General features: G+C 43.5%; 2 protein-coding genes and 1 long non-coding RNA gene across 3 annotated transcripts; all 3 read left to right on the forward strand.

Annotated features, from left to right (window-relative positions):
• The first annotated feature begins 3,445 nt into the window (after window positions 1-3,445).
• LOC130543663 (uncharacterized) lies at window positions 3,446-8,382 on the forward strand. The gene is made up of 3 exons (XR_008959163.1): window positions 3,446-3,534; window positions 6,971-7,059; window positions 8,043-8,382. It is a non-coding gene; the product is annotated as an uncharacterized LOC130543663 (long non-coding RNA).
• A 2,042-nt stretch (window positions 8,383-10,424) lies between these two features.
• On the forward strand, window positions 10,425-12,603 carry LOC113271246 (zinc finger protein 501-like). The gene has a single exon (XM_026521050.4). The coding sequence runs from the start codon at window positions 10,524-10,526 to the stop codon at window positions 12,084-12,086; it is 1,563 nt and encodes a 520-aa protein (XP_026376835.3). The 5' UTR covers window positions 10,425-10,523; the 3' UTR covers window positions 12,087-12,603.
• Window positions 12,604-14,448: 1,845 nt separating this feature from the next.
• On the forward strand, window positions 14,449-18,370 carry LOC113271245 (uncharacterized). Its single transcript, XM_044391705.3, has 4 exons — window positions 14,449-14,521; window positions 16,854-16,939; window positions 17,031-17,781; window positions 18,204-18,370. The coding sequence occupies exons 1-4, from the start codon at window positions 14,449-14,451 to the stop codon at window positions 18,245-18,247; spliced, it is 954 nt and encodes a 317-aa protein (XP_044247640.2). The 3' UTR covers window positions 18,248-18,370.
• Window positions 18,371-27,232: the final 8,862 nt, after the last annotated feature.

Here is a 27,232-nt window from a genome sequence, read left to right on the forward strand (position 1 = left end):
AAATAAAAATAAAATAGGAATACGCTTTTAGAGTTAATAAGATAATGTATATAAAGCAACCAGCAGGTGTGCGGAGCACATGGAAGGCAGGGACTCAGCATTAATTTATTCTTTTCCTATCCAGGAAATAAGTAAACCATAAGCTAATATGCTTCACTGTGTTTCTTCTAGGTAGATTCCTTTTGTAAAATAGAGCTCAAGATGATGAAGATGCTCTTTTTTGTTTGTTTGTTTAAGATTTTTATGAGAGAGAGAGCACGGGGGTGGGGGGCAGAGGGAGAAGCAGACTCCCCCTGGCCAACCAGGAAGCCTGAGATGGGACTCGATCCCGGGACCCTGGGATCATGACCTGAGCCAAAGGCAGATGCCTAACGACTGAGCCACCCAGGCGCCCAACAAAGATGGCCTTACTCAAGATTCTATATGCTGTTCACAATAAAACAATTTTCTTCTGTAAACTACCAGTGAAAATTAAAACAATTCCATGCTATACTAGTTGCAATACTGATTGTTTTTTTCTCCTGGGGTGGGTAAGGTGATCTGTAGAACAGTTAAATAATCTACAATGAATACAATACTTCCCTTTGGCAAAATACTAAAAGCTGCTAGCAAGGGCTCTATAATTTATGTAATCATTTTTTGTGTTGCTATATTAAAATATATTGTATTTACTTAATCATTTCAGTACCATGATTATATTTGAAGTTCAGTGAATAATCATTTTTAAATGGTTGCTAGAATGCCTAATTCTCGAATTCTAAGAATGCATACAAACACGTCTTAGCCTGTTTGGACTGCTATAACAGAATACAATGGGTCGCTTATGGACAACAGAAATTAATTTCTCATAGTTCTGGAGGCCGGAAGTCCACGATCAGGGTGCCAGCGTGGTCGAGTTCTGGCGACGACCCTCTTGCAGGTTACAGACTGTGGACTTTTTGCTGTGTCCTCACATGGTGGAAGGGTAAACATGGTAAGAGATCAGTCGAAGCTCAACAAAAGTACCTAGGAGTTAACCTAATAAAGAATGAACAGGACAGGGGCAGGCGCCTGGGTGGTGCAGTCATTAAGCGTCTGCCTTCGGCTCAGGGCGTGATCCTGGCGTTCTGGGATCAAGCCCCGCATCAGGCTACTCCGCTAGGAGCCTGCTTCTTCCTCTCCCGCTCCCTCTGCTTGTGTTCCCTCTCTTGCTGGCTGTCTCTCTGTCACATAAATAAATAAAATCTTTAAATTAAATAAAATAAAAAATAAAAAAATAAATAAAATCTTAAAAAAAAAAAAAAGAATGAACAGGACAATACACATACTTATTAAGTGTTTGCTTCAGATACAACATTGGCCAAAACAGAGGAGCTTCTATTTGGAGTGGAGAGAGGAAAATAGTAAACAGATAAACATAAATATACATCAAGTAGAGAAAAGCATCATTAAGAAATTACAAAAGTGGATAAGGGAGGTGGTGAATGGCATTATTGGCTCCCGTATTTTGTCTATGGTGTTGAGGGAAGACACTGGTGTTAAAGATGACATTCAAACAGGATTTGAAAAAGGTGAGTGAGTGAGAGCTATGTGGATATCTGGGGATAGAGTTTGGCATGTTGATGAATGGCCAGGAGACTGGAGTGGGTTGAGGATGCGGATGGAGGGTAAAATAGTGGTAAGGGACGAGGGAGACAGATATGAGGTTGGAGATTGGATCACTAGAGCAATAATTTTCAAACTCTTGATCTGACCCACAGAAAACACACAAACACACATGCACACACTACATCGTAACCAAGTATGCACAAACACAGAACAGAAAGAAAAGTGCATTGAAACAAGACATATTATTACATGTAATGAACACTAGTGTGTTTTTCTTCTTTTCTGTTCTATTTCACTCTCTAAAAATGCTGATTGTGTGGCACTAAACTGATTACAAGGACCCTTAATAGTATGAACTTCAGATTTTGTTCTGTAGTGTGAAGCCAACCAAGAATTCTGAGCGTAGGAGACAGATGATCTAATAGGCTTTATTTTTTAAGTTAATTTGCATTGTTAAAATTTACTTTATGGAAATTTCAAACACACAAAAGTTGAAGTAGTAACATAATGAACACTCATTTATCTATCACCCAATGTCAATAATCATCAACAATTTGCCATTCCTGTTGCATCTATCACCTTACACATTTAAAATAAACCATTAGACTGCTAGGGGCTATGGGATTTGGGGGGGGGGGGTAGTGTGGAGAAGGGGGAGTCCAGCTGGTAGAGCGTTCCATGGGATTTACCTACTGAATCCAAAACTGTAGAGGCCTCAGCATTCCTTCTGAAATCCTGGCATAAGGATCTCATGGTTGAGGTTTTGCTTTCTCTACAATAGCATTTTTGTGATGCCCAGTGCATTCTGTGTAGAAAAGTGCATAGAAAGACAGGATCCAGGGTATGAGGACTGGATAGGCTGGATTTATATAGAGGTTCTCCTCCTCAGGGGTGGGGTGGGTGGTAGAGGTGGTGGTAAGCCTGGGGGTTTGTCCTAGAAGTTGGGACACCCTCTCAACACCTCCTGCTTCTGGAAGTGATAAAGAAGACACCAACAACTCAACTGTCTTCTGTCCTGTCGCAGTAGAACCGTGTAGAAGTACATTCAGATGGGCCCATTAAGGAGAGTTGGCTGTAGAATGTACCCCCAAAAGGTTAAATTAACTGAACCTAGATGCATATAAAATCAATCACTAAGGAATCCGGAGGACTGTCACGCATATGGAAATGGCTAGCAAACAGGAAGTAATAGGAACAATGCAGCATTCTTTTGGACTGAGACACGTAAACATCAAGGTTGCTAAGAAGAGTGGTACAGTAGATGTGTTCATCGCTCGGAGTGGGCCCTACGTCTCCACGTCTCAGATTACTACACCTCGGTGACAGAAACCCAAAAGGCCGTCAAAGGACCCAGGTTCTGGGCTGAGGGTGCAGGAGCGTGGGAACCGGTGAAGATCTGTCCCAGAATGTGAAAGCACAGGGCATCCGCCCGGATTGCTGGAAAGATGCGGAACCTCAAGCGTGGTTGTGGGACTGTCGTGGTGGGCTTTCTGAAGCAGTGCTGCAGATCCGCTTATTCTATGAAGAGTGACCAGAGGGACTAGCTCACCGGAGACCTCCGCTCTCCAGACCCCACCCACACCATCCCCCAAACATTCTAGACAGTCCTTGATGGTTTAGTAAACGCCCCCAATGGTTCCCGTCCACTTTCGCCGGGCTGCCAACGTTAACCTCTCTTTTTAGGGCTACTCGGTGGCTTGCTTCTCAGGGCAGAACAAGCGGGAGTCGGGGAGGTCAGGGCCGGGTTTCAACTCAGCCCCACTCGTGCTTTTCCGAGTCCAGGCGCCGGGCCGGGCCGAACTACATTTCCCAGGAGTCTCGGCGCGCACTTCCGCTTCCGGCTCCTTTGTGTGGGCGCGCTCCGCTCGCGGCTAGTCTGTTCTTCTGGTCCCACCTACAGTGACCGGCTCGGTGTCTCGACCGGGGAGGAGCAGACGTTGGACAGGGGTGTGTGTCCAGCAGGGGACTGTCAGGCTTGGGGGTCTGGCCGCGCGTCCCACTGGGGATCTCCCTGGGCCCGCTGACCTGACTGTAATCCCTCCTGCTGGAGCTGGGGAGCTGTCTGTCAGGGCTCGGCCACCTTGACCCTGCCCCTCTGCTCTGGGTTTTGTGTGAACGTGATGGTGGTGTGTACGTGTGTTTAAGTCTGAGGCACGTCCAGGCCCTTTGCTCGGAAACGGGCTGAGGGCCCGCACAGCCTGAAGCGCTTGGCTGGAAGGTGAGGCAGGTAGGGCTCAAGGCTGTCCATGCTCCCAGGTCAGAGACCAACGCGCACCTGCGCTTGTGACCTTGCAACCCACACCGTGGTGGATCCATTGTATAGACTCAGATGATGTTAACGCGGGAGGGCGTGGGTGTAAGAGAGCCATTTGTCTACATCTCGAGAAAGCGGTTATTGCTCGGTGATGTGCCCGTAGGCAAGTTACTGAACGTTGCCTCTCCTGTTCCTTATCTGTAAAGTGAAGTTTATTGTCCCTACCTTACGTGGTGATTGTGAGGATTCAGTGGAAATTTGATATGAAACAGTTGACCCAGTGCCAGGCACTAAGTAAGGGCTCCATCAGTGGTAGCCATCACGAATGGTAGGTATCCACCTCCCCATTTGTACATAAAAAGCAACAAACCCAGATAGGAAAAGTTACTTGTTCTGGGTCACCTAGCCATCTGGTACACAGGAATGAGAACCCAGGTGCCTTCATTCTCAGCGGGGCACTTGCCACTATGGCCTGCACTTGTGTATCCTTCAAGCATGTTGGTAACAATATCTTTACCTGTTGTCTGTGATTATCTATGTTCTTGGGCGTCTGTCTCTGCAGGGCCCTGGGGGAAAGGTTTTATTGAGACTTCCCTGTGAATGGGCTTCCCGAAGCCCGAGGGACGCTGAACTTCCTGACTTTAGTGTTAGCTCAAAATATACTGCTTCAGACTCCCTGATTACTGTTATGAGTGGGGTCTCAGCGAATGAAAGAAGAAGTACAATGAAAAGAAGAATTCAATCCAGAATCTCTTGCTAGAGTTTCTGGGAGAATGTTGGTAACCCCAGGAAGAGACATGGAGGATTTGGGTGAAGTTGCTTTACCCAAACGGTGCAAAGGCTGTGGTTATGGAGGGTCAGAGCCACAAACTCCAGAAAAGAGGTAAGAAACACAAGTGAGAGAGGCTTCTGCTGTTAGCTGGGCACCTACAGTGTGCACACAATAATCTCATTTTCGTTTTTCTTTACAGCAGCCTTGTAAAATGTGTGTGGGCAGCTCTGAGACCTTGGGCAAGTCATCAATTTCCTCATTTGTAACAAGTGATTTATGGAAAGCAACTGGTACATGGTGAATGCTCCAGAAGTAGTAGTAACTTTACTGATATCATTCCCTTTTTGCTTGAAGCTCTAAAAAGTAACACATCTCACTGTCCCCACTCTGTTATACCAGATGCCTCTCCAAAGGATGAGAGGGGTCAAGTCAGACTCCTTGGATAGAGAAAAGGAAATGGACATGGAGAAGCAGGTGATCTGATCTGGCATTCTAGCACATGGGAGAGGTCAAGTGCAGAGTTGGGGCCTGCATCTGCAGGGTCCATTGCCCAATTCTGGTGGGATTGAGAACTTCTCCTGACTTCCTTTCAATCTCTTTTAAGAAGTATTCTCTCTTAAGGACATACAAAAAGGGGTGGCCCAGATGAGAAGAGGCTTCCATGGTCTAGCTTCAGTCCGTTGGGTTTTCCCAGACATCCGGCCCTCAGCCCCTCTGATTGCCCAAGGTCCTGAAATTTACGAGTTCCCATCTTTACTCCATCCTTCACTGATTGTCAGAGTTCAGTACAGGGAGCCGACAGGCATCTTGTGGGGAAGTAGGGGCTTTGGGTATGACCATATACATTGATGATGCCTTTAGTTTTCATAAAACAAAGGATAGAAAGAAAATCCTATAAAATTTTGGTTAGTGGTGATATGCAGAAAATAGTAAGAATAAGAATTAACTGATAAATGACATTTACTGAATGCTCATTCTGCATCAGGTACTGATGTGGGCCCTTTATATACATTAATGCACAAATGCTTTAAGGTAGGTACCATTGTTATTCCCATTTCTCCAATGAGAAAGCTGAAGCACAGAAGAAACTTGCCCTACAGCCGTGCAGAGCCAGGATTTAAAAGCAGGGAGGCAGCCTCCAGAGCCAGTGTTCTAGTGAGAAAGCGTTGTAGGAGACCTAGATTTGTTTTTTAAATCGTGAAACTCTGTACTGTTTATAAGGATAAGAGCTTGAAATTCCTACTTCTTCCCCAAGCAAATCCACAAGAGACTTTTTGTTTAATAAAAAGATTTATCTACTTATTGGATCGAGAGTGCTTGAGTGTGCAGGGAGGGTCAGGGAGAGAGGGTAAGGGAGAGAGAAAATCTCCAGCAGACTCCCTGCTGAGCCGGGAGCCCGACATGGGGCTTGAGCCCACAACCCTGAGATCACGACCTGAGCCAAAATCGAGAGTCCGAAGCTTAACTGACTGAACCACACAGGCGCCCCCGCCACAAGGGACTTTAAGTATTGCTTTTTGGTGGTGGGGGAGAGTGAGAGTTAAAGAAATAATAAACTAGACTATTAGGAAAACAATTATATATAGAATAAAATAAATGGCATATAACCCTACCACCCAAAGATAAGCTCAAAGAAGTGCTCAAAGTTAGTATTATCGGTTCTCTCCCAGTAGGCAAAAAAAAAAAAAAAAAAAAAAAAAATCAAAATGGGAAAGGAAATTGTTAGCAGAAGTTTGCTCGATGGGCACGGAGTCAAAGGACTTAGAGGGATCACAAATTCATTCTCAACACCCACGCTGGGTGCCTGGGATGCAGGGGAGTAGGAGATGACGGACTACGATTTAGTGGATCACGTGTGTGGTGGGATGAACCTAGGATGGCTGCAGACTTAGCGGGGGCCTGGGATACTCATGATCTGGTGGCTCATGATTCCTGTGAAACTGCCGGGATGGGTACCGTTGCCCTTTGCCTCTGTGGCTCCTTTTTCTTGTTCTATGAAGTTGGAAAGTTTTTCCATTTGTGAATAAAGGAGTTGAGGCAGGAGGTCTGGAAGCTTCCTGCTAACCCTAACAGTATATGGGTTTTTGTTGTTGTTGTTGTCACAAGGATCCTCATTCTCAGAGCACAGGCTCAGGCTTATCCTGAACCCAGTTAATGATCATACCTGTCCCTGACTAAGTTTACATTCAGTTTACTCTCTGAGGTTATCTTGGAAGCCTCATTACATAGGTGTCTGTGGGATCCACCATACGACAGCCAAGTCAAATGCACTTTTTGTCACGAGTGGCTATTTCTAATATAACAGGTCGGAGACACATATTAATAAACTGGATTCCTTTATTATTCTTCCCTTCCAGTTGTGCCATCTCGGGAGGCTACCCTTTTCCAAAAGGGGTATCTTGAGGAGGAGAATATGGCTGCCCTTCTCCAGGCAGCAAAGTCCCAGGTGAGTTGGGGATTTTCCTCTCATCCCTAAAATCTCATTTTCATTCCCGAAGTGAATAAATTTCTCTCTCATTGCGTGAAGCTCGTCAGCCCTGGTAGCGTCAGCAGTTTTCAAAGATAGGATCAGGAGGGTGGGAGGGACTGCCAACAACATGGCGCCTGGGTGTTCCTTATTGTGTGGAAGTAGCAGTGAAGATGGGGCTTGGCAGTCTCTCCTATCAGTTGGCAATAGAGGACAGACGACCGAGAGCGTGGTTGGGAGAGAGTCTACTTGAGGCCTTTGGCTTAGATCAGCAAAAACACATGAGATATCTGTTGTATCCATCTCCGTGTGGCACAAATCAGCAAATTTACTGACACCCTACTTAATAAAGTGCTTTAGGGAAAATATTATATGATTTCAGAGGAGAGTGAGCAAGCGTGTCTGGCTGAGAGAGGTTTGGGAAGGCTTCATTCATTCAGCCAGCATCTTTAAGCCCTTTTAAGGAGCCCTGAGCTAATAGAAGCAGTGAGATTTGAAGTGGGCCCTGAAGGGCGCCTGGGTGGCAGAGCGGTTAAGCGCCTGCCTTTGGCTCAGGGCGTGATCCCGGCGTTATGGGATCGAGCCCCACATCAGGCTCCTCTGCTGTGAGCCTGCTTCTTCCTCTCCCACTCCCCCTGCTTGTGTTCCCTCTCTCGCTGGCTGTCTCTATCTCTGTCAAGTAATTAAATAAAATCTTTAAAAAGAAAAAAAAAAAAAAAAGAAAGAAAGAAGGAAGGAAGAAAAAGGAAGAAAGAAAGGAGGCTTTGGTCAACATTTTCCTCCAGAATCCAGAGCAGATCTTTAAACTGTTTCTCACCCTACTTTGGTAGAAAATGTATAATTGTTTTTGACAGTTAGTTATCTTGCTTTCTGCTCTTGAAGACACAAGAGTGGTACTGAAAATGGAGTGGTCCTTTGTCTTGGAAACTGACAATCACATTCTATTTCTTTCCCTTGAGTAGGGTTTCCATTTTCTAAACCTGGTATCATCTCCCAATTGGAACAAGCAGTGAACCCACGGACGCAGGAGAGAGAAGTGCTAAGAAGCAGCTGCACACGTAAGTAAGAACCAGACAGACAACATCTTTTGAAATATGAGTTAGGGGTTCTTCCCCAAATCCTCCAGGCCTGTAGAAAATGTTAAGGCCCCCTCTAAGTCTCATCTTCATTTGGACATATCAGTCTCATTAGCCTAACTCTGCTTCTTCCCAGAATTAAGGAAGGTACTTCCTCTTTAAAGTTCTAACCCGACACTTGATCCAGAGACCACTGTTGTGCCTCACTGTGGCATTTGATGAGCTCATTCCTTTCCTCTCTAGTAGCTGGAGTCTCTCCTTCATTTACTTTGTCTTCGTTGTGCCTAGTTTTTTCCTACCTCAAAAGTAAGAAGAGAATGGAAGAATTTGAATGTGAGTTTGAGTGTGATCTTACATCCAATTTTAAGGTTGTAAAATTGATAGAATTTGCTGACTATATGTGGGCAGTGAGGGAGAAACAGACAAAGATAATTACCAGGTTTCTGGCTTGGCTGTGTAAGTAGATGGACAGTTTCTTCCCTGAGATGGGAAAACACGGGAGAAATGGCACGTTTGGGGGGAGGGAGTGGAAGATGAGTTCTGTTTATTCTAAGTTGTTCGCAGAGTCTATAACAGGTCTAAATCAGTGGTTATCAAACAGGGGTGATTTTGCCCCCAGGGGACACGTCTGAAGACTGGGAGGGTGCTATGGGCATCTAACGGGTCAAGGCCAAAGACGCTGGTAAGTACCCTACCATGCACAGGACAGCTCTTTCCACAAAGGCTTGTCTTGACAAAATGTCAGTAGTGCTGCAGTTGAGAAACTCTGGTCTAAGTAGGGGTGTCTGGAAGATAGATGAATATAAGGAGGAGATGTCAAATGGATCTTGGTGGAGGAAAGAGATCATTACTGGTGGTACAACTTTGAGAATCATCTGAGAATAGATGGTAATTAAAGCCATGGGAGTGGATGAAACATGAAAATAGAGAAATAGAGCATAGAAAGAGTTGCAAGAAAACTTAGAAGGCCAATGAACATACACATTTAAGTATCTGCTAGCTGTCTGTCTATATCTGTATGTATCACTTGTGTACTTAAAAAAAAACACATGGGGGAAAATGGTGTCAAAATAATAAAATAGTAATAATTTCTAATAATGGGTGATGGCAGTAGAGGTATGTTATGCAAATTTTATCAATATAAATGAAGGAAAGGGAATCCAGAAAGGATACTAAGAAAGGGTGGTCAGAGTAGAAGGAAACCAGGTCAGGTCATTGTCATGGAAGCCAACAGAAAAGATCATTTCAAGGAGGGGAGGTGCACATAGTGATATATGCTAGTAAAGACCTGAAGAGTGTCCATTGGACTGAACAGGTTGTTCCCTCTTTTTTTGCTAAAGATAGTGAATTAGTCCCCCTGCTACCGTTTCTCTCCCCTGCTTAGCTTATGTTGCCTTCTTTTAACTTTCAAAGGTTACCTTGAAAATAGTCCAGCTTGCAAAACACATGTGCTGTTTTGCCTTACCCTTCATAAGGCTGAAAGACTACTTACAAGATCCCCAGTTACGAAGTCCCAACTGTACAACAATTAAAATGTATGTCATGTGTAGTTTACCCATAAGAAAGCTGAACTAGGACTAGCAGTAAGCCTAATCCCCTGATCCTCCTAAAATTTCTGCATTCTCCTGAGCTTTGACCCTCTTTGTCTTTGATGGGGTGTGTATGTGTATATTTTGGGAGGCCCAGGGAGAGGGAAAAAAGTGAAAGCTGAAGGAAATCTCTGGCAAATGATAACATTCAGGGTAGCAAAGGAAAATACTGTTAATGATCTTATTGACTCCAGCAGCAACCTCAGGCATAATCAAGCAGAGTTCCTGGGGAACTGTGCAAGTGGGAAGGAAGATGTAGGTATTGAAGGATGACCCTAGCTGGAGTGAACTCCAGACAGGGGACACAGGGGGCTGCCGGTGGTGGTGGTATTGTAAGCAAGGGAAGATTCTAGTGGTTCAACGGCTAGGGGCAGCTCTCATTCCTATGTTCAGTACCGATCATTTTGCAATTAAAATCTCCCTGACACATTATTTTACAGCATTTATCATTCTTGAAATTATTTGATTAATACTTATCTTCCCCAAAAGACTGTAAATCTCAAAAGAGCTGGTACTATATCTGCTTCATTTATCATTGAATCCTAGCACATAACACAGTGCCTAGCCCATAATACGTGTTCAATAAATTATCTGTTGACTACTTGACTTATATTTGTGACTAATGGTATTTATGCCGTTTCATTATCTCATTCCTGCTTTAGTCATTTCCTTCTTCTAGTACAGGGAACATTTTTACTTTTCCCCTCCAGATTTGGAAATCAGAAAGTCAAACCCACAGGAGTTATTTTCTGGAAAAGAATCGTACCAGGGGATAAATATGGAGAGAAGGGCAGGGGTTGATGAAAGGACTTCCAGTTTGAAGGAAGCCTGGGGATATGAAGAGATCAAAGAGAATGCTCAAGATAGACTCTGGAAAGAAGCAACAGTTACCTGCAAGAAAAGAACTTCTATAGCTGATAGTAACACCAAATGTATTGAATCTGGTAGATATGTTAGTCTGAAGTCAGACTTTGTTATACAATCAAGACACCCTGAAGAAGAGAGACCTTATACATCTGATGCTCAGGGAAAGAGCTTTAAACAGAATTCAAAATTAATAAGGCATCAGAAAGATAGCACAAATGAGAAAGCTCTTAAGTGTAATATATGTAGTAAAATATTCCATGATCGCTCAGTTTATGTTCAACATTGTATAGCTCATGATGGAGAAAAAAATTTGGAATATAATCAGCATGGGAAGACTGTTGGTCACAGTATACACCTCACTTCACATCGGAAAACTAATAATGGAGAGAAGTCTTGTGAAGATAGGAAAGGCTATACCTGGAACTCAGACCTTACCAAACATTATCAGCGTGTTCATGGTGGGAAGGAATATAATGTGCATGAAAGAGCCTTAATTCAGAATGCACCATTTATTCAACATCAGAGAACCCAACATGGAAAGAAATGTTATGAATGTAGCAAATGTAGAAAAATTTTTGGTAATTATTCAGCTCTTGCAGTACATCAGAGAATTCATACTGGAGAGAAACCATATGAATGCAAGCAATGTGGGAAAGCCTTTAATCATAATGTCTTTCTTATTCAACACCAGAGAATCCATACTGGAGAGAAACATCATGAGTGTAATGAATGCGGGAAGGCTTTTATTCAGATAATGCATTTTATTCAACATCGGCGAATTCATAGTGGCGAGAAACCTTATGAATGTAATGAATGTGGTAAAGCCTTCAGTCATAATTCATCCCGAATGGAGCATCAGTTTATTCATACTGGAGAGAAGCCCTACGAATGCAGTGAATGCAGGAAAGCCTTTAGTCACAACTCTTCCCTCATTGTCCATCAGCTTATTCACACTGGAGAGAAACCCTATGAATGTAGTGAATGTGGCAAGGTCTTTAGTCAGAGTTCACACCTCTATCAACACCGGAGAACTCACACTGGAGAGAAACCTTATGCCTGTTATGACTGTGGCAAAGCCTTCAGCAATCAATCAGCCCTTATTCGACATCAGAGAACTCATACTGGAGAAAAACCCTACAAATGTAGAGAATGTGGTAAAGCTTTCAGCCAGAGCTCAACTCTCATAAAACACACAAAAACCCACACGGGAGAGAAACCTTACACCTGTAAAGATTGTGGAAAAGCATTCAGCCAGAGTTCATCCCTGATGCAACATCAGAAGATTCATACCGGAGAGAAACCGTTTGATTGTCACGAGTGTGGGAAAGCCTTCAGTAGAAGTGCCCATCTTACTCAACATCAGAGGATTCACACTGGAGAGAAACCCTGTGAGTGTAATGAATGTGGAAGAGCTTTTAGGTGTAGTTCAGCCCTCATTAGGCATCAGAGACTTCACAGTGGAGAATCACCCTGAATGTGTGGTCATTTGGACTCCTCACCTTGTTAAATACCAAAGAATCCTACTTTAATGGGTTATTATAATTGTGATCCCCCCCCTTTTTTTTGAGGGCTGAAAATGCTCTCCTCCCATTTTCTCCTGCAAAGAATTAGCTGCCAGAATGCCACAAATCCATGTGAAGAAATACTGATCTGAAAGCATGAATAGCCCGAGACCAACCATCAATCTTTCTGTGTGTGTATTTTCTTCTGTACCTGAAAATGACTAATCACCGTGAAGTGATTTTTTTTCTCCTGCCCCAGGAATAGGCTGTTCCAACACGCAAAGGAATTCCAGTTGTTCAAACTGGGGCTCATTGCCCCTACTTGTGTTGATTGGAATACTGCCATGTCCATGTTAAATAGACTCATGGTTGATCATATATCCAAATACCACCTTCCTATAAATCTTTGCCTTAATATACAATCATCCCTACCCCTACCAGTACTGTCCTCACTAAAAGGGCTACTTTGAACTCTCCCTTCTCACTGACTTTCCCGTCCTTCTCTTCTATTTAAAGTGCTTACCCAGTGTTAGCTACAGCTTGAAGTTCAACAAGGCTTGAGTTTCAGAGCTGAAAAGCACAACTGAAGATAGAGGAAAAAAGAGTGTTTGTTCAGAAAATTGTAAGACGAAAATACTCTAAAGAAATGGTGACCTCTGGAAATAATTTTTGAAATCCATGAAATTTTTTAGTAACTTTTAGAAATTGAAGGCAAGAAAAAAAGAATCTTCCATAAAAGTGTCTGTTATTAGAATCAGAGCTCTTCAGGGGCGCCTGGGTGGCACAGCGGTTAAGCGTCTGCCTTCGGCTCAGGGCATGATCCCGGCGTTGTGGGATCGAGCCCCACATCAGGCTCCTCCGCTATGAGCCTGCTTCTTCCTCTCCCACTCCCCCTGCTTGTGTTCCCTCTCTCGCTGGCTGTCTCTATCTCTGTTGAATAAATAAATAAAAAATCTTAAAAAAAAAAAAAAGAATCAGAGCTCTTCAAATAATGTTAGTTAACATCTTAGGTATAGCAAGGTCTTTTCAAAAACTTTTCTTTCCTGGAGCCAGTTAGTTTGGTTGTAGAGAAACATTTGCCCTTCCTTCAGAGGCCTCATCTATAATAACCTTCAGAAAGGTTATTTAGAAAAAATTTATATGGTTTAGAAAAAAATTTATATGGTTAAAACTAATTTATGTGGTTAAAACTGCTTACAATTGACTTACTTGTGTTGAGTGAAGGGAAAATTAATATTTGTGTTATATCTCAAATTCCTCCAAGAAGCTTGGATAGTTTTCACTATTGTGATGAGCTCATTGTATGGTGACCCTGGGCTTGATCTGAGGATTGCAGGAAGAGATCTTTGTTGATTAAAGCAGGGCTTTCTGCCTTTTCTGAGGGAGAATTAATCCTTTTTTTATTTTTGTTTTTTGTTTTTTTTTAATCAAGAGGTAGTTGTCACATTATCACGGTTTTCAATTTGCAAGTTAATCTCCTTTAGGACCCAACTTAAAGTGTCACCTTCTCCCTGACCACCGCAGTTGAAAATAACCTCCCCCTCTGAAAAACTTTGCCACTCATTATATCCCTCATAAATGCCTATGAAACATTTTTAGTTTGAACTTACCATCTGGTTTTATCTCCAGATTTAACACAGTTCTCCCCACGAGGAAAGTAACTATCTTCTTAGGTGTTTTATTGTTGATTTTATTTATTTATTTATTTATTTATTTATTTATTTATTATTATTTTTTAAAGATTTTATTTATTTATTTGACAGAGATAGAGACAGCCAGCGAGAGAGGGAACACAAGCAGGGGGAGTGGGAGAGGAAGAAGCAGGCTCATAGCGGAGGAGCCCGATGTGGGGCTCGATCCCATAACGCCGGGATCATGCCCTGAGCCAAAGGCAGGTGCTCAACCGCTGTGCCACCCAGGCGCCCCTATTGTTGATTTTAAACAAAATAATATTTAATACTTATACACGGTTTTAAAAATTCATATAAGATGAGTTAAAAGTCATCCCTGTAGTACCTTTGATACACATCATACATTAGATGATTTCTGGATATGTTTTGCCAAAGTCGTGAATACAAAATATAGTGGCTTGAAATAAACATCTTGGGGAAAATCATATCATACTCACATTTTACTTAATAAAAATTCAACCATATGCACCAAGACTCCCCCTCCAAAAAAGCTCAACAGATAAATTAGTGAAATTTAAAATACTGTAAAATTATATTTTACATACATGTGTAACATTCTATCATTTACTTATACATTTATACATATGAACACATAATAGCATGTGTTATCAGAGTTATACACAAAGCTATGTAACTGCATTTTATGAGCAAATGTGAGATTTATAAGGACAATATTGATAATACTCTATTTCCACCTTATGGGCTCACTGCAGAAGGTAATTTTGTTTCTCCGAAGAACTGAGAGGCATAGCCAGTACATTTGTGTACTACTTTATTCCTCTCCATGAATGTTTCTGCTCAGTTGGCCAGAATCGATATCAGAAGATATGCCAATTCATCCTAGTAGGAAGGTTGCTATGATAGAGCAACATGGAGAATTGAGAAATACTTCTGTTTAATCTAGGTAAAAAAAAAGAAAAAATCCATTTCCCCAAATAAACCTGGCCTTAGGTATCTGGATAATTGCCTCAGTTTGTAAGGCAGACCTAGTTTAATCTCTTCTTTAGTAAATGTAAGAAAGGAAAGCTACCTGGATTTTGTCCTTATCCTAGAAATGCAGTTCGAGAGGTAGGCACTGATATTCCATTCCTTTCCTTTTATAAGCATAAGGTAAGGCAGAATTTAGTGTACAAACTGCCATTTGTCTGTTCTTTGTATTTTAGCTCTTCCCAGACCCCTTTCAGAAGATTTCTGTGACAATAATAGCTAATGCTTGTAGTAAAGATTAATTACATGCTAGACACTGTTCAGGCACCTTTGTATGCACCAACTCATTCATTTCTTCCAACGATGCCCTTAAATAGGCACTCTTATCCCTATTTTCTAGAGGAGGCAACCATGATTCAGAAAGGCAAAGTCACTGGCCAACCTGGAAACAGTGTGGAGCTGAGATTTATTTTTTATTATTTTTTATTTAAAGATTTTATTTATTTATTTGACAGAGATAGAGACAGCCAGCGAGAGAGGGAACACATGCAGGAGGAGTGGGAGAGGAAGAAGCAGGCTCATAGCGGAGGAGACCGATGTGGGGCTCGATCCCACAATGCCAGGATCACGCCCTGAGCCGAAGGCAGACGCTTAACCGCTGTGCCACCCAAGCGCCCCTGGAGCTGAGATTTAAACCCAGGTAGTCCAGCTCAAGAGTCCTTGTTCTTTTTTTTTTTTTTCAAGAGTCCTTGTTCTTAACCTTTTTACTCTACTGCCTTTCTGCACATGTGCCCATGTATGTGTGGCCCTGAGATAAGTAGTTGAGGAAGGCTGCTGAGCGTGCCAATCACCAGGGTATAATGGAACCACTTGCTAGGGATGGTGGAAGCATCAGTGACTGATGGACTACAGATGTCAGAAAACTTGATTTTCTCCATGTTGTACAATCTGGTAGCCTTGGGGAAGACAATATGCCAAGGGTAGATGGCTTCTGTATTGACTTAGAGGCAGAGCTCGGAGTTAGCACACTTTTCACATTAAGACACCGTCCAAAGGGAACCTCGTTGGATGGGACGGTATTGTCTGGGATTTGTTCCTGTGTAGGCTCCAAAGGAAAGAGTTCTGGATTAAGAGGTGCCTTCTCTAATATAATCTAAGTTATAGTGCCTGCTTAGGCAACTGCTATAAGTGTAATAAGGTATTAAATAGCATACAGGAAAGTCAGAGTGGTTTTCCTCGGATAGAACAGCCCAACTTTACTTACCAGTCCCAAAAATACCAGTATTTTTGACAGCTCCTGTGTGGTCCTTAAGATTCATGACTGTGACAAGGCCAGGGGCCTCTTAAGAGCAGAGAACACGGGCTGACAGTCCTTCCTGAAGAAGGCTTTCTGAATCATGCCCTCCTTTGTACTCGATGATTGACATAGTAATAAGCGCACACGAGAAGGGATTCAGAGGTTTCTCTGTGTAGTAAATTCAAGAAGCCAGAGTGTGAGGAAACCGGGAAAACAAAGAGAATATTCTTGAGATTTGTTTCCTTTTATTTCTTATCATTTTAAGAGTATGGCATATGATTCCTGTGACACTTCAAAATTATTCCTAATCCAGTGTCTTGTAGATTTATGTCATTGTTCCCTGCTTAGGATGGGAGGAAAGGTCTCCAACAGAGGAGAAGGCTTGAAAATCCCAGATGAGTTAGGGGAGTCCTTTCCTGCAAAGCTGATCCAAGTAGACGGCAGTCGCAGGCAGTGTCTAATGCTTTTGTTCGCTCTCTCCTCGTGAGCACACTTGCCTTGCCCCTCGCGAAAAGCTCTTTGCTTTCTATGTTGGATACAAGGTTGTCCAACTTCTCTGCTATTTTGGGAGGATATTTCTTTTTTGTATCCTTAGCTCACTTTCCTCGTGGACTCCAAAAGAGTGGTTATTTTTCACTTTTACTCCTTACATTTTAAATTTTTTTAAAACTTTTATTTTTAAAGTCTATTTATTTTTGTAATCTTTCACCCAAGGTGGGGCTCAAACTCACAACGGCATCAAGAGCCCCACGCTCTTCCGACTGAGCCAGCCCGGCGCCCTTAGTTTTCACTTTTTAAAATGTGTCCTCTGGCTTTTCTTTTAGGGAATGCTCACACTCAGTTCATCGGCCTCTTGTGCCTGGTTCTGGAACCCAGCCCTTCTCGCTGTAATCTCTTGTTCATCGATCAGGTGGGTTCCCCTTACGACAGCCCTACCTACATAAGATGATAAAGACACAGAAATTAGTCACCTTCCTCCTGCCTTCCGTCTCTTGGCGCAGCTGCTCTTTGAGGTTGGCTTGACCGTTTGGGGGGCGGGGAGGGAAAAACACAGGAGTTGTCATGGAGACCAGACGAGGACGTGGCGGGTAGGGGCGGGGCGAGGAAACGCCGCAGCTGCTGATTGGCTAGGAAGCCACTCTGTTGCGCAGAGCCCGAAAGATTCCTGTCTGCGCAGGCCCGTAGCTTTCCTGGCCGAGAGCTGTGGCGCCATTAGTCCTGGGATGTGCGTTTGGCTCTTTGCTGGGTCCCGGTCCGCTAATCCCAGGGCGGAGCTACCTGTCATCGTCGACCGCAGGGCGGTACTGATTCCCGCGTGGCCCCGCGTCCTGGCTCTGCCGCCACGTCCGGAACCCCCAGCGAGGCAGGCCCGGGGCGGTGCGGCTTCGCTTCGGGTCCAGCCGTTTGCTCACCCTGGTCGCTCCCGGAGAGGCTGCGCAGCCGGGTGGGTGCCGGCCTGTGGCGCGGACCGCAGCGCAGCGACTCGGGCGCCAAGGACCGGCCGTGGGCGGTCCGCTGCGGTGGGGCGGCCGAGCCCTGCTGTGTCCACTGTGGGAACCCGGAGAACCACTGACCGTCGGTCCGGAGAGGAACCCGTTCCTCCTGTGGGGGAGGAAGAGGGAGCGCCGGAGAGGTGGATCCATAGCCTAGGGCACGTTAGAGAGGGCCCCGGACTCAGTCTAGAGCCTTTGGAGCCTGCGCTGGAAGAAATTGCAGGCGATATTTTCCCTGGCCAAGGAAGGCTCCCTTTTGGTTGGTGTCTTAAATCATATCGATGTGTGGGAATTTCTAACAAGGTGGTCTGGGTGCAATCCCTGTCTCCTCCGCCTGACTCCTGTTCCTGTCTCAGGACTCTCGTGTTGGTATGAAGGAGCACTCTGCTGGCACATTTACCTCCATGTGATGCTCTTCTCCAACTTTGCTGTAGTGCCAAGTGCTAAGATTTTATTTCATCCCTCTTCACCAAGGCATTTAACTTCTCGAAGAGTAAAGATGGGAAACTTTTTTGTCCCCTCCCAAACTTTTGGGGAGAACTATTCAGGCTGATTATTTTAACGACAGTAAGAATATTATATAGTAGGGCAGGAAAATGTTTCCAGATATTTTTGGTGTGCAAAATAACTGTCAAATATTTTAGTCCTTATTATGAATTAATGTCTAAATTTTTATTTCAGATCTTTCCTCACAATCATATTCCTCCTTGAAAGACCTAAAATGACTTGTAAAACCATTACGAATTTTCTAGTAGAAACACTGAAGTAGACTGAAGGAATCCGTTTCAAAAGGAAAAGTGCTCACCACGAACTCCAAGACTAATTATTAAATGTCTAACTTTACAAAACACTTCGCATTTGAGGAAGTAACTTTATAAAACTTTACAGAACAGTTTGCATTTGAGTAACAGTTAATTATTGTTTTTTAAAAAAGGCCCTTGGGGCCCGTGGGTGGCTCTGTCGTTAAGCAAAGGAGTTGGTTTCGGCTCAGGTCATGATACGGGTCATGAAATCCAGCCCCACATAGGGCTATGTGCTCAGCCGGGGAGTCAGCTTGCAGATTCTTTCCCTCTGCCCCTCCCCACCTGTGCACGTGCTCTCTTTCTCCCTCTCTAAAATAAATAAATCTTAAAAAAAAAAAACAAAAAAAAAACACCTCATTTTTTCCCTTATTATTTTTTAAGATTTTATTTATTTATTTGACAGAGAGAGACAGCCAGTGAGAGAGGGAACACAAGCAGGGGGAGTGGGAGAGGAAGAAGCAGGTTCCCACCAGAGCAGGGAGCCCGAGATCATGCCCTGAGCCGAAGGCAGACACTTAATGACTGAGCCACCCAGGTGCCCCTTTTTCCTTATTTTTTTTCCTGTGTGTGGTGAGAAGGATAAGTCAATATGAGAACATGAATAACTTAGTGGTTTGGGTTTAAACACAGACAGTCTTAGGATGGACTTCCCCCAAAGCTGACTCAGACAACAGTTTGGAGGCAAGTAGTTAATTTGGAGGCGATCCTAAGAGGCATGGTGAAGGAATGGGGAAATGAAACAGGGAGGAAGGAATGACAATAAAGGGCAGTTAATGATCAGGTGACCATTGAGGCTCAGTCCCTCTGTGGACCCCGTGAGAGACTGTGTAGATGACATCTCACACTTGCCCAAGAAGCATCCAGGAACCTGGGTATTTATTCACCAACTTCCATTCCTCATTGGTTGAGGTTTGCTTTTGGAGTATTAACTGGCACTTCTGCACATCTTTGCAATATGATTATCTTTTATTTTTTTAAAGATTTTATTTAGCGAACGTGTGAATGGGGGGAGGGGCAAAGGGAGAGGGAGAGAGAATCCCAAGCAGATTCCACACTGAGTGTGGAGCCTGAGGTGGGGCTCAATCTCATGACCCTGAGATCATGACTTGAGCTGAGACTATGACCTGAGCTGAAATCAAGAGTCTAATGCTTAACCGACTAGCCACCCACGCACCCCCTGACTGGTTGTATCTTTAAAATAAAGTCCCAGAAGTGGAATTTCTTGGTCAAATTATACCCATATTTTAAACACATATTGTCAAGTTGCCCACCCGAAAGTCACCTCTTTACCTTCCCCCAGAGCATATGTTGCTCCCTTGGCCATGTGGGCAGGAAATGGAAGGGCTGCTTGTGACAAGAGAATCTCAGTGGGTAGGCCGGCAACTGTGAGGGTCGAGGCTAGGCTGAGGGGAAGAGTGTTTTCATCTCTTATTGTTCACAGAGAACAGAAATGGCAAGCTAAGATAACGTCAATGACAATTTTCTTTCACCTTATTTAGACATTGAGGGACAAACTTCCTGATATTTTTTAGAGAAATAATAAAGCAAGCATAATTCCCATTTAAAAAGGGAATTTTAAGGTAGGGAATCTCTATTTTTTTTTTAAGTGGAGGATAGTTGACATATTACTGTCAGGTATGCAACATAATGATTGGATAATTATAGGATACTCACCATGATAAGGGTAGTTACCATTTATCACCATACTATTATAGTACTGTTGACCATATTCCCAAAGCTGTACTTTTCATTTCCACGACTTATTTACTTTAGAATTGGAAGTAATTTTCTTTGCCTATTTTGCCTATCCTTCTATCCCCCTACCCTTTGGCAACTGCCAGATTGTTCTCCATATCTGTGAGTCTTTTTCTGTTTTGTGGTTTGTATTTTTTTTTAGACTCCACATATAAGCTGGGGAAACTTGATTTTATATGGTCTTCATTGCAGAGAGGCAGTGTGGCACTTGGTACACCCAGTGGCAGGCTGGGAAATTCTCAACAGCTAGTTTTCGGGAGCAAGGGCAGGGAGGGTGCTGATTTGTACGATTAGCCATTTTCTGTGGTGTAAATAATCCTATCATGCCTGACTTCAAGCTGCCAACAGCTCTGAGTTGGGAAGAAATGGGCATGATTGGCTTTTGTGAGTGGTACAGGATGGCTCCAAAACACCACTGGGGGATTTTTCTATTTCATCAGAAAAATAGATATTAGTCACATTCTGTCAATTCCATCTACTTACCATAAGGAAAACAAGGGCAATGTTTTTTACAGGCATTTCAAATACCTTGAAATTTTCCAAAGCATCTCCATAACTGATACTCTCAAAGATCTTCTGTTTTCTAACTCCCAGCTGATCCTGTTAGCAGGACCACTTCTAAAGGATTCCAAGTGACATTAGCACCAGAGTCTATGTGAATAGGGTCCCCTGGAATTACATAGAGGATAGCCTCAAAAATAGTAGTAGAAAGATTTCTGGGGAATGTCCATGTTTGGCAACGACTGTGAACATCTGAAACTAATATGACACTGTGTGCTAACTATACTAGAATTTAAAATAAAATGACATTGGGGGCGCCTGGGTGGCTTAGTCAGTTAAGCCTCTGATTCTTGGTTTCAGCTCAGGTTGTGATCTTAGGGTCATGAGATTGAGCCCCATGTCAGGCTCTGTGCTGAATGCAGAGCCTGCTTAAAATTCTCTCTCTCCCTCTCTCCCTCTGTCCCTCTCACCCCTGCTCTTGCTCTCTCTCATAAAAAAAAAAAAAACAAAAAAAAACCAAAAACCCACACAACGAAATAAGCCATATGATGCAGTAAGTATGGAAGAGCTTTCAGTAATCACTGAAACTGAATTTGATATCAAATAATCCATACTTGAAAGAAACCCTCTGAATACTTTACAAGTGGAGGACCCTTGACTGGGACACACATCTTACTCCTCACTGCAACGCTCACACCAGAGAGAACAATGTGAATGCGACAAATGTGCCAAAGCCCCTGGTCTCAGCGTCCCCCTTACTCTTCATCAGACAATTCACACTGAAAAGAAAACTCACAAATGCTGTGAATTTGAGGGGACCTGTCCTCACTGAGCTTTTACTCTACCTCTGCAGATTCACCCTGGAGAGATCATATAAATACAGCAAAGCCTTCTGTTTTCGGTTAACATTAATCAGCGTCAGGTAATTTACATATTATGCACGTAACAGATATGAAAATATTAATATAATGAAAGTGGGAATACAATTCATATATTATTGATATCAGATAATGCCCACTGGCAAAAACAACAAAGCCCTAGGAATACAATAAATGTATTATGAACCTGTGGCTTAGAATTCTATACCTATTCAGCAATTACAATTTTTATAGGACCCCCAAATCCTGGAATTTAAATAAATATATAAATAAAAAGACTCCAGTAGCACCAGCTTAATTTCATACAGGATAATCCTTCCTGGAGAAAATACTTACATTGTAGCAGGGACAGCAACACCTGTCCCGGATCATTTCCAGTCGTCTCTAATCATAGGTTATAGAACTGAAAGGGAGCTTCAGATATCTAGTATGGGTCGTTTGTTTCATAAATAAGGACACAGAGATCGGGAGAGATTAACTGATATGCCCAGGCCATGTCTGGTTTATGTTTTTGTTTCTGTGGGTTTTTTGGAGGTGGGGGTAATCAATAGCAGAGATGAATTTCCACAGACTTCCCCTCCCCACCCCAATACTTCTTAGTGACCTTTAGGCTATAAGGCAGTAATACTGTGAGTGCAGTGGACACAGGGATGCTTCCAAACGGGGTAAATCAGTGGGCTGAGTGAGGGGACAGGAGGGGACTGGCTTGCTGTTTTGTGGCACTTACTGACTGGGGGCACAGGGCTGAGGCCACAACATAGGGTGCTGTGAATTCCTGCTGTAGGTCTGGGAGTGGGGTGTGGGGCATGCATGCTAGGATTTGCCTGAGGCAGTTGGGGATTCACTGGGTAAGAATGGCTTTCCTTTCCTTTCCTTTCCTTTTCCTTTCCTTTCCTTTCCTTTCCTTTCCTTTCCTTTCCTTTCCTTTTTTCTTTTTTTAAGATTTTATTTATGTGAGAGAGAGAGGGCGCACAAGCAGGGAAGGGGGCAGAGGGAGAGGGAGAAGCAGACTCCCTGCTGAGCAGGGAGCCCAAGGTAGGGCTTGGCTTGATCCCAGGACTCTGAGATCATGACCTGAGGTGAAGGCAGCCGCTTACCCGACTGAGCCACCCAGGCGCCCAAGAATGGCTTTTCTTCTACTGAATTTAAGCCTCAGAATATTGCAAAGCTGTGAAAAGGCTTCTGTGTGAGAGCAACCATGGGTAAAAGAGATCACTAGTTCCAGCAGACATTAGAAATAGATCTCGTAAAGATACCTTGTCTGCTGTGATATTTTTGTGAGTGAATGAATGAGCACATTTTGTTTGTTTACTGTGCATTCATAAGGCTTCCATTCTCTTAGATCAGGGGTTCTCAACCGGGGTCATGCTTGCCCCGTCCCTGGGGGGAGAACTGCCAGTCTGGAGACCTCTCCAGTTGTCACAACTTAGGGAGAGGGCGTCACTGGCACCTAGAAGATAGAGGCAAGGGATGCTACTAAACACCCTACAGTATGCAGGACAGCCTCCTACCCCATCCCACCCTCGTTTATCTGGTCCCAAATGGCAGTAGTGCTGACAACTGAGAAACCCTCAGATACACACTTTATCATGGCTCTGTGTGTGACCACCAGGTGGCAGTCATGACTCCTGCTGCCGAGATGGTAAAGGAGCTCACCAGGAGCGTAGTTATTGGAAGTCTATCTCAACACAGACACAAATTGTTTTTAAATTACAAAAGTGAATAGATTCGAACAATATAGCAGTATATAAACTGGGGCACCTGGGTGGCTCAGTGTTTAAGCGTCTGGCTTCAGCTCAGGTCTGCTTCTCCCTCTCTCTCTCTGTCAAATAAATAAATAAGAACTATAAAAACAAACAAAAAAGAAGGGTTCTTCTGTTCCCCTTCAATTCCTACCCTTTATTTTTTATTTTTTTATTTTTATTTTTAAAGATTTTATTTATTTATTTGACACAGAGAGACAGCCAGCGAGAGAGGGAACACAAGCAGGGGGAGTGGGAGAGGAAGAAGCAGGTGCCCAGCGGAGGAGCCTGATGTGGGGCTCGATCCCAGAACGCTGGGATCACACCCTGAGCTGAAGGCAGAAGCTTAACAACTGCACCACCCAGGCGCCCCCAATTCCTACCCTTTAGAACTAAGTTTGGTGTGGACCTGGCCAGATTCCTATGTATGTGTGTATGTACCCACGTGTGTAACTAGTCTCGGACGGTGGCTTTTGTTTTGCAACTCACTTTTAATTCTCAACATTATACTGTGGACATGAGTAATTTAGAGCCACCTCATTTTTTAAATGGATGCATAGTGTTCTGATGTATGCGTGTACTATAATTTATTTATATATATTCTTATCGATAGGCATCTGGGTTCGTTCCCATTTTTTGCTGGTACAAGCGCTGTTATGGTCTTGCTGTTATTTCTGTAGGATAGATTGCTGGAAATGTGAGAGCTGAGTCAGAGTGTATGTGCATTTAGAATCTTGACGAGTTGGCAGTCCTAACCTGTACTCTCGTAGTGTAACGGAATACTTATTTCCCCATACTCTTTCCTACATTGGATACTATCAATATTTTATCTTAATTTACCTAATTAATTATTAATTTAATCTACTTTTGCTTGCATCTCACACAATTGCACAACAAAGTTTTTTCTAGAAAACCGTCAGAAGTGCCTTATGCAGGGGCACCTGGATGGCTCAGTTGTTAAGCGTCTGCCTTGGGCTTGGGGCATGGTCCGGGAGTCCTGGGATCGAGCCCCGCATCGGGCTCCCTGCTCCACTGGGATCCTACTTCTTCCTCTCCCACTCCCTCTGCCTGTGTTCCTTCTCTCACTGGCTGTCTCTCTCTCTCTGTCAAATAAATAAATAAAATCTTAAAAAAAAAAAAAAAGAAGTGCCTTATGCATAGTTCCCATTTTGTCACTTAGAGGATATTATAAAGTCTATTACTCAAGGGTTGAGATTTAATACAATTAATTTTCACAGTTTCATCAAATGTACCCAAGTGAAACTGACTTTTTTCCCCTTAAATCTCAGTGTGCGTGGCCGGGAAAGTACAGCGACTGCTAGTACAACTTGGTGCTACTGCTTTGACTTATGCTAAGCCCCCAGGAGTTTTGCCCACCATTGCTTCTGCATCATCAGTGCAAAATGCAAAAACAGAGAAAAATACAAATAATATCCTGGTAATAACATGAAAATACTTTTTTAAAGATTTATTTATTTATTTGAGAGAGAGAGCATGAACAGTGGGAGGGGCAGAGGGAGAGGGAGAAGCACACTCCCCGCTGAGCCCGGATCCCTATGCCTGCTCCACCCCAAGACCCTGAGATCCTGACCTGAGCCGAAATCAAGAGTAGGACACTTAACCGACTGAACCACACAGGCACCCCAACATGACAATAATTTTGACCTCACACACTCCCTGAACGGGTCTCACTGGGCCCCAGGTCTAGGCTCTTAGAACCACTGGGTTCATGGCAGGCATCCAGTTTTTAGAAGATGAAGGCAAGTCCGTACAAATACTTTATGGTTGTTATATTTATCCCATTAATGAAATCCATTAGCTTTCTTCTCCAGTGCTTGCCACGTCACTCCCTCCTCCTTATTGCCAAAGGCAGAGATCATTTAGCTGGATTAAAAAATAATACTCACTTATACAATGCCTAACAAGAGGTGCGTTTTCTTTTTTTTTAATTTTTAAAAGGATTTTATTTATTTATTTTTTAAAGATTTTATGTATTTATTTGACACACAGAGAGAGCACAAGCAGGGGGAGCAGCAGGCAGAGGCAGAGGGAGAAGCAGGCTGAGCAGGGAGCCCAATGCAGGCCTCAATCCCAGGACCCTGGGAGCATGACCTGAGCCGAAGGCAGATACTTAACCGACTGAACCACCCAGGCGCCCCTTTAAGATTTTATTTTTAAGTAATCTCTGTACCCAACGTGGAGTTCAAATTTATAACCCCAAGAATAAGAGTTGCATGTTCCACTGACTGAGCCAGCCAGGCACCCCTAGAGGTGCATTTTAAATATCAAGACCTAGGGGCGCCTGGGTGGCACAGCGGTTAAGCGTCTGCCTTCGGCTCAGGGTGTGATCCTGGAGTTCTTGGATCGAGCCCCACATCAGGCGCCTTGGCTGGGAGCCTGCTTCTTCCTCTCCCACTCCCCCTGCTTGTGTTCCCTCTCTCGCTGGCTGTCTCTATCTCTGTCAAATAAATACATAAAATCTTAAAAAAAAAAAAAAAAATCAAGACCTAGGTAGGTTGTTAAAAGGACAGGAAAAAAATAATACCAGATAGCCAAAACCCGGAAACAACCTAAATGCTCATCAGCAAGTGATGGATAGATACGCTGTGGTGTATGGTCATAGAAGGAAGTATTTACTCAGCAATAAAAGTGAACAAGCTGCTGAGACACCATGACATGAGTGAATCTCCTTGTGGTTTTGCTGAATGAATAATAAGGTAGACACAAGGGAGTCCCTACTGTATATTTCCATATATATGAAATTCTAGAACAAGCAAAACTATAGCGATAAAAAAAATGAGGTTAAAAAAAATCAGATCTCTGAGTGGCAGAGAGACTGATTGTAAATGGAGCTTTCTGAGGTGGTAGAAATATTCTTTTTCTTTTTTTTTATAAAGATTATTTATTTTTTTGAGAGAGGGCATGCGTGCATGAGTGGGGGGAGGGGCAGAGGCACAAGCAGACTGCCCGCTGAGTGGGGAGCAGAGGGCAGGGTTCTATCCCAGGACCCTGAGATCATGGCCTGAGATGAAGTCAGATGCTTAAGCAACTGAGCCACCCAGCTATCCTGGTGCTGGAAATATTCTCTATCTTGATTGGGTAGTTGTCCCATGATTGTACACATTTGTCAATACTCATTGGCCTCTGCACTCCAATGTATGAATTTTATTGCATGTACCTTATACCTCAATGCAGTTGATTTTTTAAAAAAAGATTTTATTTAGGGGCGCCTGGGTGGCTCAGTCATTAGGCGTCTGCCTTTGGCTTAGGGCGTGATCCCGGTGTTCTGGGATCGAGCCCCATGTCAGACTCCTACGCTGGGAGCCTGCTTCTTCCTCTCCCACTCCCCTGCTTGTGTTCCCTCTCTCTCTGGCTGTCTTTCGCTCTGTCAAATAAATAAATACAATCTTTATTTATTTGACAGAGCGAGAGCACTAGCAGGGGGGAAGGGCAGAGGGAGAGAGATAAGCAGACTCCCCTGCTGAGCAGGGAACCTGACGCAGGGATTGATCCCAGTACCCTGAGATCACAACCTGAGCTGAAGTCAGACCATTAACGGACTGAGCCACCCAGGTGCCCCAATGCAGTTGATTTTTTAAAAAGCTTTCTCTGGATGCAATTATGGAGAATGGGCTGTATAGAAGAACAAATGGGTATAGGAACCCTAGTTTGGAGGTTATTGTCATAATGCAGGTAAGAGTCAATGGCAGTTTGGACTACAGTGATGGCAGTGCAAATATGAAGGGTAAAGGTTCTGGAGATATTTGGGTTGTACAATGGTGATGGAATGGGTATGGGGGGTGAGGGAAAGGGAAGAGTTAGGGATGTCTTCCAGGTTGGATGCCGGTCACAATCTCAGAGAAAAGAACCATGGGCCAGCTTTGTTGTGGTGGGATCTGGAAAGGTCACATTTAATTTTGGACATGTTAGGTTCGAGGTGGCTATAAGAAAGTCGAGTTCTTATATTTCATATGAGATCTCCTATTTCAAGTCTGGTCTGGAGACACCAACTTGTGAGTCATTTTTACCAG

This window comes from Ursus arctos, unplaced genomic scaffold, assembly GCF_023065955.2.
Source record: "Ursus arctos isolate Adak ecotype North America unplaced genomic scaffold, UrsArc2.0 scaffold_14, whole genome shotgun sequence".
NCBI classification, from domain to species: domain Eukaryota; kingdom Metazoa; phylum Chordata; class Mammalia; order Carnivora; family Ursidae; genus Ursus; species Ursus arctos.

Excerpts from the sequence above, each read along its gene's own strand:
- LOC113271245 (XM_044391705.3), top strand. The coding sequence starts at position 14,449 with ATGAGCAAATGTGAGATTTATAAGGACAATATTGATAATACTCTATTT. Across the intron at positions 14,522-16,853 it reads TTATGGGCTCACTGCAGAAG|GGAATGCTCACACTCAGTTC; the intron begins GTAATTTTGTTT and ends CTTTTCTTTTAG. Across the intron at positions 16,940-17,030 it reads ATCTCTTGTTCATCGATCAG|CTGCTCTTTGAGGTTGGCTT; the intron begins GTGGGTTCCCCT and ends CTCTTGGCGCAG.
- LOC113271246 (XM_026521050.4), top strand. The coding sequence starts at position 10,524 with ATGGAGAGAAGGGCAGGGGTTGATGAAAGGACTTCCAGTTTGAAGGAA.